Below are 15,228 nucleotides of genomic sequence, written 5' to 3' on the forward strand. Positions count from 1 at the left end.
AAGGCACAGAGAAGGCTTTTTTTTCTGTACGTTCTGAACACTGCCAAACACAATTTGATGGGTGATAAAAAAAATGTTAACTTTTCCTTTCTCTGGGTATTAGCGAGATTTAAATCTTAAAAAGGTTTATCAGTCCTTTGAATTCCTTTTTAGAATTTTGCACTGATCTTTATCAAAAGGAGCACTTTAGGGACTGGCACTGTGGCGCAGTAGGCTAAGCCTCCACCTGTGGTGCCGCCATCCCATGTGGGTGCTGGTTCAAGTCTTGGCTGCTCCACTTCAGATCCAGCTCTCTATGGCCTGGGAGAGCAGTGGAGGATAGTCCAAGTCCTTGGGCGCCTGCACGCACGTGGGAGACTCAAAAGAAGCTCCTGGCTCCTGGCTTCGGATTGGCCCAGCTCTGGCTGTTATGGCCATTTAGTGAGTGAACCAGAGGACGGAAAACCTTTCTCTTTCTCTCTCCCTCTCTGTAATTCCCTTTCTCTCTCTCAAAAAAAAAAAAAAAAAAAAAAAAAAAAAAAAAAAAAAAAAGGCAAAACTTCAGAAATTACATTTCAATTTTTAACTTTAAATTTTAAAATATTTATAGAAAAACGTAACACTTATAATCAAATTATTAAGATTTTCCAGTAAAATTTTTCCCAGTCCTTTTAGACCTTCCACCTTAAGATCATATACTTGGGGCCGGCGCTGTGGCAGAATGTGTAAAGCTGCTGCCTGCAGTGCTGCCATCCCAGGTGGGCTCTGGTTCAAGTCCTGGCTGCTCCACTTCGGATCCAGCTCTCTATGACCCGAGAAAGCAGTGGAGGATGGCCCAAGTCCTTGGGCCCCTGTACCCACGTGGGAGACCCAGAAGAAGCTCCTGGCTCCTGATCAGCTGAGCTCTGGCCTTTGTGACCATTTGGGGAATGAACCAGCAGATGGAAGACCTCTCTCTCTTTCTCTGCCTCTCTGTAACTCTGCCTTTAAAATAAATAAATAAAACCTTAAAAAAAAAAAAAAGATCATATACTCCTCTATGTGCTTGTTCAGTTAGTTTGTGGTTTATTCTTACTCTTTTTCATTACTGCTTTACATTTAACCTTTTAAAAAAATTTTATTTGAAAGGTAGAGTTACAGAGAGAGAAGTAGGGGGAGATACAGAGAGAGAGAGATCTTCCATCTGCTGGCTCACTCTCCAAATGACTGCAACAGCTGGGGTTGGGCCAGGCTAACGCCAGGAGCCAGGACCTCTGTCTGGGTCTCCCAGGGACTCAAATACTTGGGCCCTCAGCTGCTGCCTCCGGGTGCGTTAGCAGGAAGCTGGGTCAGAAGCACAGGATGCAGCTTGAGCCAGGCCCTGTGACGTGAGATGCAGGCACCGCACCTCAAGTGACAGCGTAGCCTGCTGCACCACAACTCTTGTCCCTACATTTAGATTTTAAATTCATTTTTTGTAATTCATCTTGGAAAAAGACTGTTGATTTCCAATAGGAGCACATGAGAGGTAAAAGACATTTTTTACAGCAAAATATCACCAAGACCGAGAACTAGTTTCTTCTCACGCTCTCACCTGCTCTGTTCCATTCTGCTGTTTGCTTTCCGTGAAGACGAGCTACAACACGGAGGGAGGAAATCTTGGAGCACAGGGGCCGGCACGTACCTGGATGACATCGGCGGGCTGGTTTATGTGTTCTTTAAAGATCAAGATGGTGGGGGCATAGACATTGATGTTCAGCTGCCTTGTCATCTCTTCTGCCCCTCTCACACCCACACACACATATCCAAACGATAAATAGTCTTTGTACGCGAAAGCAGTCAACTGTGAGGGCACAACAGAGGGGAGAAAATGAGACTGAGGGCGCAGCATCTAACTCGCTCGTTCACATCCACAGGTGGAGGTGAGTGCCAGCTCCCACGGCCCCGCCAGGGCCTCTGTACCCTTGTGTACTTCCCGGAGTCTAACGGTGTTCCAAGCACAAAAACGGTATCAACCAAGGTGAATACAACTCATTCTTTTTTTTTTTTTTTTTATAGATAAAGCAAAATACTCAGCTCACTGAGCTCTGCACTGGGGGGGATGCTGGCACAGGCTGAGGGTCCCTGACACAGAACACACGGGAATGCAGCATTTCAACTTAGGAACATGTCCTTATACATAATGAGAAGTCTTGGGGACGGCGCCCCAGTTTCAACACAAAATTCATTTATGTTTCAAATAGGCTGAAGACGATCTCAAACAATATTTTTAGAGTGCCCGAGATCTGACCCCGAGCAGCTGTCCGGTGTGGAATTTTCCACGTAAGCATCGCGTCGATGCTCAGGGAGTTTCACAGTTTGGAGCATTTCAGGTTCCGGATGCTTGTATCAGAGACACTCAACAACAAAACAAGACGAACAGGTTACACACTCCCAGTCGAGATGACTTTTTATGAAAAGACGAGAAAACGGCCTGCCGCCATGTTGTACCTTGTACAGCAGTGGCACAGTGGGCACCTGGTCAAACAGAAGGACGTGTGGCTTATTCTCCTGCTGCCAGCCAGAGAGAAATCGCACATAATTTTTGTTGGTCACCTTAAAGTGAAAACAGAATGTTAGTTTAGCGTTGGTAGTTAATTCTTAGTAATCATACTACCCTCCAATCAGGAGTTAAGTAAACAAATCAAATATGTGTAAGAAGTTGCTTGCAGATTATTTTTATGTCTTTATTTGACTATTAAAGGAACAGATATGGATTCCTTAGTTTCATTTGTCTCAACTCTTGTGACTGCAACCATAATCCTGTCTGGAGCAGTTATGACCACACTATAGAAGCTGAGCTTCTGGGGCTGGCGCTGTGGCTCAGTAGGTCAATCCTCTGCCTGCAGTGCCAGCATCCCATGTGGGTGCCGGTTCTAGTCCCGGCTGCTCCTCTTCCAGTCCAGCTCTCTGCTGTGGCCTGGGAAGGTAGTAGAAGATGGCCCAAGTGCCTGGGCCCCTGCACCCCATGGGAGACCAGGAGGAAGCACCTGGCTCCTGGCTTCGGATCAGCATAGCTCCAGCCGTTGCGGCCATTAGGGGAGTGAACCAACGGAAGGAAGACCTTTCTCTCTGTCTCTCCCTCTCACTGTCTGTAACTCTACCTCTCAAATAAACAAATAAAATCTTTTTTAACAAAGCTGAGCTTCTGGAGTTGGCTCTTGCTTAATCAGCCGGCACTTCTTAATCTGCTCACCTGCCGAAGATGACGCAACACCTGCCCTGCTGAAATGGCTTCGATAAAAGGGAGCCCCTCCCATCTGCGTGTTAATTATTTATTGCCATCTGAATCATTACTTTTCCCCTATTTTTGTTCTTTGGAGAAAACAACTTAAGAAAATGCACAAATTAAAGCTGTGGTGGAAATTTTCCATAGTTCAAAAGCTTAACTATCAGTCCTCCGCTCACACCTGTGCAGTGGCTCCAGCACCTCCAGGCCCAGGTCCACGTTCTTAAGGGGCGCGGAGGTGCTCTGAGCCCTTGCGGTGAGAGTCCTGTTAACCCCGTTAAGCCCAGACTCCGTGGCTCGCCAATGACTGCTTCACCCGAAGCAGGTGTCTCAGGTCTCCAGTCCTCGCTCTCCCCTCTCCTCACCTGGAAAACTCACAGGAAGCCTTCCCCTGCCCTCCGGGATGGGCTCCAACATACTGGGTGGAAACAGCCACTCCCTGCCCGGAAGCTGCTGGAAAAGTGTCCCCAACACTTCAGTGACCTTGTGCCCGCACTGACCAGATTGTCTGTAGGTGCCCGAGGGCCGATCGGAACGCCTGTCATCATTTTAGGAACCTACAATACTCTGACCTTCTAAGCAGACGCCAGCAAAATGCAGGGGTCCTCAAATAAGTCAATTTGGTGCCAAAAATTTCTGAGATCCATTTCAGTGGTTTCCTTTTAATGAACTTTCTCAAGCCCACTCAGGCAAGGACCCAACACTTCTTTACACCATGAGAAACCTATTTATTTTCCTGCAAACTCTCTGAAGTACCACCTATTTCTTTAGTAGCTAATGTCTCAGTCTATGAATCCTGAATACAGAAACAGGATAGAAAGTTTTACATGTTCACTTTCCTTGGTTTTGTTAAAACACTGAATGATTTAAAGCAAAATGAGAGCCTTTTCCCAGTTACTTTGATCCCTAACCAAAGATACCAGACAAAAATTATTGGGGGCTTAAATGTAGAAACCACAAACTAGCGTGAACTCGAACACGTCTCGCTTCTTTAGCTCTTACTGCTTACTTTAGCTTCTTACTGCTGTGTCACCCCAAGTTTTTAAAGTTCCCAAAATATTTACTTTCATGGAGGCTGATGTTTTCTATGATATGATCATTAAATATATTTTTGAACACTTATTTATTGATCTGAAAGAGCGACACAGACACAGAGGGAGAGAGGTCCTCCATCTGCTGGTTCACTGCCCAGGTGGCTGCAACAGCCAGCTTTGTGGCAGGCTGAATCAGGAGCCAGGAGTCCCATCTTGGTCTCCCATAAGGGTGGAAGGGGCCAAATACCCAAATACCTAGGCCATTTTCTGCTGCCTTCCCAGGTGCACTAGCAGGAGCTGGATCGGACGTGGAGCAGCCGGGACTCCAGTGGGCACTCTGATACGGGGGTGCCAGAGTCGCAAGCAGCAGCCTAACCTGCTGTACCTAATACTAGTCCCTGATCATTGAATATATCACCAAATCTAATTTAACTTGAATATTATCGTAAGACAAATGTCTTCCCACGAACAACTTCATGACCTAGAAAGAAATCCTTCAACCCCCATGTGATCTCACGTTGTTTAGAAAATGGTCATTGTCATTTTAGGCACAGTTTCTGAAGTCAGGGTAAAACCCACAAGAGGGTTCCCAGGAATGAGTTCTCTCGGTCTCTGTACTCCATCTATTTCAAACTTCAGTCTCTTACAGACTTCACTTAAGTTATTTGGTTTAGAAAAACAACATTTGGTTTGAGTGGTTAGCTAACTAACACGTGGCTTGCCTTGCTCAGAGTGAGACCCAGGTCTGAGAGGACCACACACAAGTTCTGGGCAGCCAGAGCCAGGCACCTCCCCGATGCCCCTCTGTCCCGTCTCCTGGGCAGGTACTCACTTTCTCCACCAAGTTCCCTGGAAGAAGACTCTCGACAAACTGCCGTAGGTTCTCGCGGACAACTGCGTTGTGGAAGAAGGAGATTTTCCCATTTATGATTCCCAGGATAGAGGGTGTGCTGTGTGCCCCCAGGTGATGCGCCAGGCGTCTCTCATACCCAGCGTGGACCACGCCGATTCCCACACCTGAAAAGTGCAGAAGACATGCACACTTTTTATGCCCCCACAGCAACTGGAGAACATTTTTTGCTGTGAGGTTAAAACCCCGACGCAGGAGGCGAGGACAGCCTTCCAAGTAGCCTGTGGGAGCCTTGGCTCACCGCTGGAATTCTAGATTGTTCAAGCTGGTGCAAAGAAGAGTTATAGTTCTTTCTTTTAGCCTGTGACTTCAAATTTTGGGAATAGGCTAAGAGGAAATACTGTAAGACACAGCATTCCAATTCATAAAGAAACAAGCAGCTATACGCAGCCTACGGATCCAGTAACAGCCGTGGCTGAGAGCTGGGGTTTATCAGCGGACAGGAGGTAGTCGGCCTTCTCACCCTCGGGACCATGTCTACATTTTATACGATTACTTTCAACAGATATTGGAAAATACGATTTTCAAAAATGAGGAAGAAATTAAGTGAAAATCCGTAAAGAGCCCACATCCTGGAGCCAGCACTGTGGTGCAGTGGTTAAGCTGCTATCTGCAACGCTGGCATCCCACACGGGTGCCAGAGTCCTGGCTGCTCCACTTCTGATCCAGCTCCCTGCTAATGGCCTGGGAAAGCAGCTGAGGACGGCCCACGTGCTTGGGCCCCGGCACCCACGTGGGAGACCTGGATGAAGCTCCCGGCTCTGGCCTGGCCCAGCTTAGCCTTGGCCATGTAGGTCATTTGGGGAGTGAACCAGCAGATGGAAGATCTCTCTGTCCCTCCTTCTCTGTAACTCTGCCTTTCAAATAAATAAATAAATAAATCTTTGGGGGGAAAAAAAATCTATATCCCGTATGACCACTGTTAACATTTTGGTATCTGTTCCTTTTCTGACACAAATGTGTGTATGTACACACAAGTACAGAAAATAACACGGCATCATTTGAGACTCACATCACTTGACACCTGAATACCTTTGCTTGTCCTTTCATACACACAATAAATCTAGGGGGCCAATCACTCTGCCAACGACTGGAGACATTACACAAATAGCCAACGGATACGCACTTCCTTTTGGATGTCTAACGGACTTTTCAAGCCTAATATTTCCGAAAATGAACCCCTGATCTCTTCCCACAGGCCCATTCCACGCCTCTGCGCTGACGGCAGCTCCATCCTCCCCTTACTCAGGTCAGAAGTCTTCAGGTTTCCTTGACTTCTCGTGCGTCTCGTACCCCATATCCCATCTTTCAGCAAGTCCACTGGTTCTCTCTTCAGAAAACACTTGGCATTTGACTGCTTTTTATCATTTCCATTTTTAAAAAGGCTTATTTGAAAGGGAGAGTTAGAGAAGGGGAGACATAGAGGGAGAGAAAGAGAGATCTTCCACCTGTGTTCACTCCCCAGATGGTCGCAATACTCAGGCCTGGGACTGCATCCGGCTCTCCCATCTGGCTGGCAGGGGTCCAAGCACTTGGGTCATCATTTGCTGCTCTCTCAGGAGAACTCACAGGGAGCTGGATGGGAAGTGGAGCAGCCAGGACTCGAATCGGCGCTCACAGGGGATGCTGGCATCACAAGCGGCAGGTTAACCCTCTGTGCCACGATGCTGGCCTCTGCTTTCCTCTCTGAGTTGTCTTGTCCCTCTTGCCTGGGTTGCCGTGACTCCTAATGGTTTCCCTGTTTCTCCTTGTCCCCAACATTTGAAACACTGTGGCCTGACTGTTCCTTCTAAAATATAAACACGGATCACGTCACTCCTCTGCCCAACCCTGGCAAGTGTTAGCCGCTTCGCTCAGAAACAACAAGACCTTTGGTGACTTGATCTCTGGTCCCCTCTGCTCCCCCCTTCTCCGACTCCTCACACTCAGCCGGCTCTGGCCTCCAGCAATCCTTGCTCTCCTGCCTGCCTCAGGGCCTTGGCACTGGCCATCCCTTCTGCCTGGCCTGCGCATCTTCTTGACTCCTTCACCAACTTCAAGTCCTGGCCCACCACGGCACCTCACTGCCAGGGCTCGGAGTCTCCGCACTGCTCACCTTCTCCTCCCACACTGCACCCCACGTCCCTTTCCTGTTGATTGTTTACTGTGTGTCTTCCTCTTCTAGAACGCGAGGGCAGGGAACTTTGGATCACTGACGTGTCCCCAGCACCACAGCACAGCCTGGCACACACGAGGGCTCCCTGGCATCCGCCTGTTCAAGCAGCTCTTTGCTGCTGCACGCTGAGGTGAGAAGGCCAAAGCCAAAGGGCTGGCTACGCTCACACTCAACTAACACTTCACTGCTGGTATCAGACGTGCTGGGGCCGCCCCTACCCCAGGAAATCCTCCAGCAGACAGTAGGGGCGTATCCTCTAATCCAATTCCATCCTGACACTCTCTCTCTGGAGGAAGAGGGCGGGGGTCAGGCCACAGACAGCCCCCACTTCTGATGCCAATCCCAATCCCAGCTGGTGATTACGCTTGTAACCCACTCACTGGTTACACATCAAGGCTTCCCATGACTCCTTCTTGGGGAAGGAGCTCAAGGAGACACTACCGACCCTTACCAATGTACCAGAAGGGATGCAGCGGGCAAGGCACGCGGGAAGGGGAGTGGCACTTCCAGGCCCTCTCTGGGCTTATCGCTCGCCACACACCTCCATGTCTGTGTTCAGCAACCCAGAAGCTCTTGGGCCCAGCAGTTTTTAGGATTTATTTATTTGAAAAGCAGAGTGACATGGAGAGATCTTCCAGCTGCTGGTTCACTCCCAAATGGCTACAATGGCCAGCACTGGGCCAGGAGCCAGGAACGTCACCCTGGTCTCCCGTGTGGGTAGCAGGGCCAGTACTTGGGCTATCATCAGCCGCCCTCCCAAGCACCCTAGCAGAAGCAGGGTGGCTGCGACCTGAACTGGTGCTCCACTACGGATGCCAGCGTCACGGGAGGCTTAACCACTGTGCCACAGGCCAGCCCCCAGCTCAGGGATTCTGATGGGAGCTTCAACCTCTGGCTGTGATCGCGGGGCTGAAATGTCCGAGCTTCAACCCCATCTGGTCTGTGACCAGCCCCCTGCCCGGCAGCCCCTTCAGGGTTTTCTCATTAGAACAAAAGACCCAGGGACCTCTAAGGGATTAGCAGCTCTGTGTCTTCCCCAGGTCAAAGACGGCTAGGAGGAGAGGTTCTCTTAGTATACCTACTGCTCCGGAATTACGGGGGTGGAGGAGTCTGCGCCAGGGGTTGGGAATAAACATCAACATAGATATGTTTCTTATTGTAAACCACAATATCAAAAGTTGCCTTTGGCCTTCACTATTATACATTTTTTAAGGGGCCGGTGCTGTGGCATAAGCAGGAAAGGGCACCACCTGTGGCACCAGCAGCCCATCTGGACGCCAGTTCATGACCGGGCTGCTCCACTTCCGATCCAGCTTCCTGCTAATGCACCTGGGAAAGCAGCAGAAGATGGCCCAAGTGCTTGGGCCCCTGCACCCATGTGGGAGACTCAGAAGAAGCTCCTGCCTCTTGGCTTTGGCTCGGCCCAGCTCCGGCCATTGTGGCCACTTGGGGAGTGAACCAGAGGATGGAAGACCTTTCTCTGTCTCCCTCTCTCTCTGACACTCTACCTTTCAAATAAATAAATCTTTTTTATAAGTTTAATTAATTAATTAATTAATTTATTTGAAAGGCAGACTGATAGAAAGAAAGGGAGAGGCAGAGGGATCTGAAGCCAGGAGCCCAGAACTCAATCCAAGTCTCCCACATGGGTGGCAAAGGCCCAAGCATTTTTTTTTTTTTTTTTTTTGACAGGCAGAGTTAGACAGTAAGAGAGAGAGACACACAGAGAGAGTTATAGACAGTGAGAGAGAGACAGACAAAGGTCTTCCTTCCATTGGTTCACTCCCCTAATGGCTGCTACGGCCGGCGCTGCGCCGATCCGAAGCCAGGAGCCAGGTGTTTCCTCCCAGTTTCCCACGTGGGTGCAGGACCCAACCACTTGGGCCATCTTCCACTGCCCTCCTGGGCCACAGCAGAGAGCTGGACTGGAAGAGGAGCAACCGGGACTAGAACCCAGGGTGCCGGGGCCGCAGGCAGAGGATTAGCCAAGTGAGCCATGGTGCCGGCCAGCCCCAAGCATTTTGAGCCATCGTCTCCTGCCTCCCAGATGCATGAGCAGAAGCTGGATGGGAAGCAGAGGGGGACTGGACGCCAGGCACGCTGACAGGGGATGTCTCATATGGATGCGCCACAACGCTCATCCAGGAATGTTTTCATGGGTATTCTTGTATCTCTGTATATACATCTTTGTGTGTGATTATTTCCTAATTTGTAAATTCTTAAAACGCAATTTTGGAATAAATGGCCAGGATCCCAAATTAAGGTTTTAAAACTGCTGAGCAGACTATCTATGACCTGGGCAGTGTCCGGGCAGGAAAGGAGCAACCGCAGCATCACACAGCCCACTCCCCTCATTTACAGACACAGAAGGGATTCCAAGAGGTAAAGAGACTTTCCCCAAGCTGTAGGGCTGATAAAACCGCAGAACAAGAATCCAAACTGGATGTTGCAGAGCCAACTTTGGCACAGGATTGTATCCCACTCTTGGCATTAAAATACCCAGAACGAGCATCACCAAGTGGAAGCGCAGGAGAATCCCACACGTAGCAGGCACACACTGGGAGGTCTGGCCCCACACACGGACTGCAGATACCACCTGGGGAGGTCGGGTGGCCACACAGCCAAGGCCCGAGGCAGGAGAGGGCGCTGTGGGGCCTCTCCACGCCAGGTGTCGGGCCTAAGCTTTATCGTGGGCGGTGGAACGAGTTCTGACCCCAGTCCCGGCTGGCTGCAAAGCCTCCAGTCCAGGTTCTGAACCACACAGTGATCGGTCTCTCCCAGTGGACTCACCCTAAGTGACCTTCCCAGGGACGGCCACGAGATGAGACGCCCATTTCTCCGCTGATCCTGCGGTCTACGGTTTTCAGTAACTGCGCTGTCACTCAGGGTGCCTTCTGCCACACTCAGGGCACCAGAAATCACAAAGGTGGAGACGGGCACATGGCGCAGTGGTTAAGTTGCTGCTTCGGACACTCACGCCCTCCACCAGGGTGCCTGGTTCAAGTCCCAGCTATTCCACTCCTGATCCAGTTTCCTCCTAACGCACAACTTAGCAGGGAGCAGACTGACAGGTTAATGGCTTGGGTTCCTGCCTCTCCCTTGGGAGACCTACACTGAGTTCTGGCTCCTGGCTTCAGCCTGGCCCAGCTCTGACCTTTGGGGGCATTGGGATCGGGGAGTGACCCAGTGGATGGAAGACCTCTGTCTCTCTGCCTTTCGAATAAAAAAAAAAAAAAAGAAAGAAAGAAAGAAAAAAGAAAAGAAAAGCAAGCAATCATCATAAAGGAGGCTGGGAGTCTGGGGTCAGGACAAGGGACAGAGCAGCCCGGGAAAGACCTGCGCCTCCTGCTACTCCACGCTGCGGTCTCCTGCATCTTGTTCTCCCAGCCCCGGGGGCTGCCTTCTCAGGGACACCGCCCAGTGTGCTCAATTCTTTTATTTTAAAAAGTGACTTATTAGAGAGCCACACACACACACACACACACACACACACAGATTGCCCATCTACTGATTCACTTCTCAAATACTTGCAGTAGCCAAGGCTGGGCTGGGCTGAAGCCCAGAGCCAGGAACTCAATCAGGGCCTCCCACGGGCGGCGGGACTCAGCCACTTGAGCCATCGCCTGCTGCCTCCCAGGGTGCCCAAGAGGAGGAAGCTGGAGCAGGCAGCGGAGCTGGGACTGAACCCACCCAGGCACCTGATGTGAGACGTGGGCTTCCCGAGAGAAGGCAGGCGCAACACCGGCCCCAGTGGCGTTCTCTGGTAACCACCTCTGGACTGTAATTTTGTTTGTTTGTTTGTCTTTTCTCCACTAGAATATAAGCTCCATGAAGGCAGGGCTTTTTGGCTGCTTTCTTTACCACTGCATCCTGAACGCTGAGAACAGTTCCTAGTACTTAGCACTGTTTTCTTCCCTTGAACAAATAAATGAATCGGGTAAAGTGCTCGAAGTTAGAACCATATTTAAATCTGAGCTCTGCTACCCACTTGCTGTAACACCAGCCCATCACTTAAACTCTCTGAGCACCAGTTTGCTTGTTTATAAAACAGAGATGGGTTGTGAGCTATGAGGATTAAATGGCATAGAATGAGAAACAGCCTAATCCAGAGCCTGAAATACTCAGGCACCTAATTATTACAGCTATTATTCCGAGGTACGATTGCAACCAGACCATGTTGAATCTTGCATGGGGCGGGGGGTTCACCTTCCAACAGACTCTGGTTCTGTCCTTGGGAAGAAGGGGTGCACAAGGCCCAACCCCCACTCTCCATGTCCTCCCTTCCCCGCCTCCCGTTTTCCTAGGCTCCATCAGTACAGCTTTTCCCCAAATAAAAAAGAACACAAGTGGTTAGGTTTCACCTCTTCCACCTTAAACGACTTCTGAATTCTCAGGACTACGCACAGCACCTCCTTCCTGAATGCAGGCCTTTCCAAGCCCACCCAGGCTCTGTTCTCGGGTCTTTTCTGTGGCGGATTTGGCTCTGACTATCATGATCCCATTTCTAACTTCTGGAGGCGCCTTACTTCTCTCCTCAATATTGCCTATCATAAGCAACAGAACAGAGAACGACACATGTTTAGTGCCTTTAATTCATGGAATTCTTCCTCCTGCAAAGACGTCCGAGAGTCTAGGAAGACTAAAGTCCTCCTGCGGCCCAGATCCACGCCCCGGCCCCCACCGAGCTGGGAAGGAAGAGCGAGCAAAGCTGGCAGCTCCGGTTTCTCCCTGAGACTCGGCTAGGAAATGAACATAACGACGGGTCTTGCAGCCACTGTGAAAGCTGTGCCCAGCGTCGCCTTGTCTGTTTTCAGTCTCGAAGTGCCACACTTCAGGCTTTGTAAGGCAAGCTCAGCTGGGTCGACCGCAAAGTGAAATTATTCACGTGTTCGAGTCTGCACCAGTGGAACCTGCTGTGTGCCAGAAACGCCCAGAACCCAAACGAACTTGAGCAAATGCAAATGTGAGGCGAAGCACGTGTGTCCTTTTTCAGAAACGATATTTGGTTTTTATATGGATGGATGCTTCTGGCTGGTTTACATAGCCTGGGGAATGAAAAATACTGAATTTTCTCCTCTTCTTGAGACTGAAAGAGGATTTTCTTTCTGTGCAGAACTAAATGTATTTGGAATGCCTGCATTTTGAAGCTGTCACTGGGCAAACCTAAACATGTTTGCATGTATCCCTAAACACGTTTGCATGCATCCCTAAACACGTTTGCATGTATCCCTAAACATGTTTGCATGTACCCCATCTTTTAGGAAAATGTTTTCTTTTTGACCCTCTATACACTTATCTATACATATTTTATTTTTCTACCTTTGAACATGCCTGAAGGCATGGCAGAAAGCCAACTGGAAGAACACACCACTGTCAATATGGTTAAATATAAACCTGTCAATCAGCAATCCACAAGATGCAAAATGATGTGAAATAAAACAGAATTAGGGGCTGGTGCTGTGGCATAGCGGGTTAACACCCTGGCCTGAAACACCGGCATCCCATATGGGCACCAGTTCGAGTCCTGGCTGGTCCACTTCCGATCCAGCTCTCTGCTATGGCCTGGGAAAGCAGTGGAGGATGGCCCAAGTCCTTGGGCCCCTGCACCCACGTGGGAGACCAGGAGGAAGCTCCTGGCTCCTGGCTTCGGATTGGCGAAGCTCCAGCCATTGAGGCCAACTGGGGAGTGAACCAGCGGATGGAAGACCTTACTCTCTCTGTCTCTCCCTCTCTCTGTAACTCTGCCTCTCAAATAAATAAACAAATCTTTAAAAATAAAAACCTTTCTCTCTGTCTCTCTCTCTCTCACTGTCCACTCTGCCTGTCAAAAATAAATAAATAAATAAAAGATTCCAAAAAATAAAAAATAAAAACATTTTCCTAAAACAAAACAAAACGAAGATAAAAATTAAGACCACAGAACTGGGGCTGATGTCGTGGCACAGTGGGTTAAGCCACTGCCAGCGATGTTGGCATCCCCAAGTCCTGGCTGCTCCACTTCCGATCCAGCTCTCTGCTAATGTGCCTCGGGAAGCAGCAGGAGACGGCCCAACTGCTTAGGTCCCTGCACCTAGGAGGGAGACCCAGACGGAGCTCCTGGCTTTGGCCTGGCCCAGCCTCGGCTGCTGTAGCCATTTGGGCAGTGATCCAGAGGCTGGAAGATCTCTCTCTCTCTCTCTTTCTCTCTCTGGGCCAGCACTGTGGCATAGTGGGTTAAGCCACTGCCTGCAGCACCAGCATCCCATATAGGCACTGGTTCAAGTCCTGGCTGCTCCTCTTCCTATCCAGCTCCCTGGTAATGGCCTGGGAAAGCAGGAGAAGATGGCCCAAGTACTTGGGTCCCTGAACCCACAAGGGAGACCCAGATGAAGCTCCTGGCTCCTGGCTCCGGCCTGGTCCAGCACAGCTGTTACAGCCATTTGGTCGGTGAACCAGCAGATGGCAGATCTCTCCCTGCCCTCCTCTCTGCCTCTGTCTCTCCTCTGTAACTCTGACTTTCAAATAATAAATAAATCTTTTTGTTAAAAGCACAGAACTAAAACAGAAAACAAAAAACATATTTTCACCAGTATCGCGGCAGACTCTTCCTGGACAGTTGAGAACACACACTTCCCTCGGAAGACGGGAATCATTCTTTTAAAATAAGAAGTCGTGGTGAACAATCACTGCAGGCGCCTCTGAATTCAGTTTGTCTGAAACACTGTTTGATCTCAAGACGCCAGCCCCTAACACCCTGGCAGCACTGAGCAGGTGCTGGTGCTGGTGGTGGTGCTGTCTCTAACCTGCGTTTCCTGGGCACAGGGTCTGGACTTGTTTTCGGTGCCGTGCAGCAGTGCTCAAGGTCCAGGCTCTCGGGCCCACACCCCAACCCTGCTGCTTACGAGCAGCCTGCCCTGGGGTCAGCGCCTTGACCTTCCTCTGCCCTGGCTCCCTCAGTGTACAACAGGGATGACAACAGTCTCTATCGCCTTGCACTGGAGATAGAGATAAGCCACGCAAAGAACCTGGGTCGATGCCAGGCAACCGACATGCTCAACACGATCACTCTTATTATACACCCTTCAGGGTCCACCACAGGAACCGGCACCTGAAAGCTGACGGAGAAAACATGCTTTCCTGAGACTATGGGATGAATCCCCTGCTTCTGCTTACTCGCCGGCCGTGTCTTGTTCTACACTTGGAAACGTGAAGTTGTGTGGGTTCCCTGTGTACACGTACTCTCTCCAGCTAACTGACCGGTGAGCTCCTCCAGGTCAGGGGCACTGCCAACTGTCCCTGGGCCCTGCTCCACCGCACAGCTGTCTGTAAGCACCAGCAGCTCCTGCACACTAGTTATTCCCACTACAGGACAGCAGGCTCCACCCGAGCAGCGGCAGCAACATTCCTCCTCCGGTCAGGCTCCTGCTGTGTCTTTCAGCTACTGCAATTCCAACATTTTATGTCACCCTGAAAGAGTCCAGGCTTCTCTACCAATCAGCTAATGATGTCTAAGACCGTCTGCTCTTTCTGTTATTTCAAAATGGAAACACTCAAGTGCACAGATATCTCAACTAAACTATACGTATATTTAAAAGATTTATTTATTGGAAAGACAGAGTGATACAGAGAGCGCAAGAGACAGACAGTGAGAGATCTCCCACCCACTGGCTCACTCCCCCAAATGTCTGCAACAGCCAGTGCAAGGCTAGGACAAAGCCAGGAGCCTGAACTCCAACTGGGTCTCCCATGGTGGCAGGGACCCAGGTACCTGGGCCATATCCTTGCCCCCCCAGTGCACCAGCACGAAGCTGCCAGGAATGGAGCAGACGGGACGCAGGCCTCCTAAGTAGCAGCTTCACCCACTGCACCAGTGTTTACCCCTGTCGTAAGCACTGTCCTGATCTCGTCTTAGTGTTACCAGTAG

At 50.0% G+C, this 15,228-nt stretch overlaps 1 protein-coding gene across 7 annotated transcripts in view; it reads right to left on the minus strand.

The window, feature by feature from the left end:
- The window catches only part of DNAJC16 (DnaJ heat shock protein family (Hsp40) member C16), a 48,086-nt gene that overhangs the window by 16,763 nt on the left and 16,095 nt on the right, over nt 1-15,228 (minus strand). For 6 of the 7 annotated variants that reach the window (XM_008249768.4, XM_008249769.4, XM_008249767.4 and 3 more), the window contains 3 exons: nt 5,093-5,277; nt 2,449-2,553; nt 1,643-1,801 (listed from right to left, as the gene is read on the minus strand). In XM_008249768.4, coding sequence (XP_008247990.1) covers nt 1,643-1,801; nt 2,449-2,553; nt 5,093-5,277 — 449 coding nt within the window. The remainder of the gene's footprint in view (nt 1-1,642; nt 1,802-2,448; nt 2,554-5,092; nt 5,278-15,228) is intronic. The other variant, XM_070079256.1, reaches the window with a different exon arrangement.

Source organism: Oryctolagus cuniculus, chromosome 7 (genome assembly GCF_964237555.1).
Source record: "Oryctolagus cuniculus chromosome 7, mOryCun1.1, whole genome shotgun sequence".
Taxonomy (NCBI): domain Eukaryota; kingdom Metazoa; phylum Chordata; class Mammalia; order Lagomorpha; family Leporidae; genus Oryctolagus; species Oryctolagus cuniculus.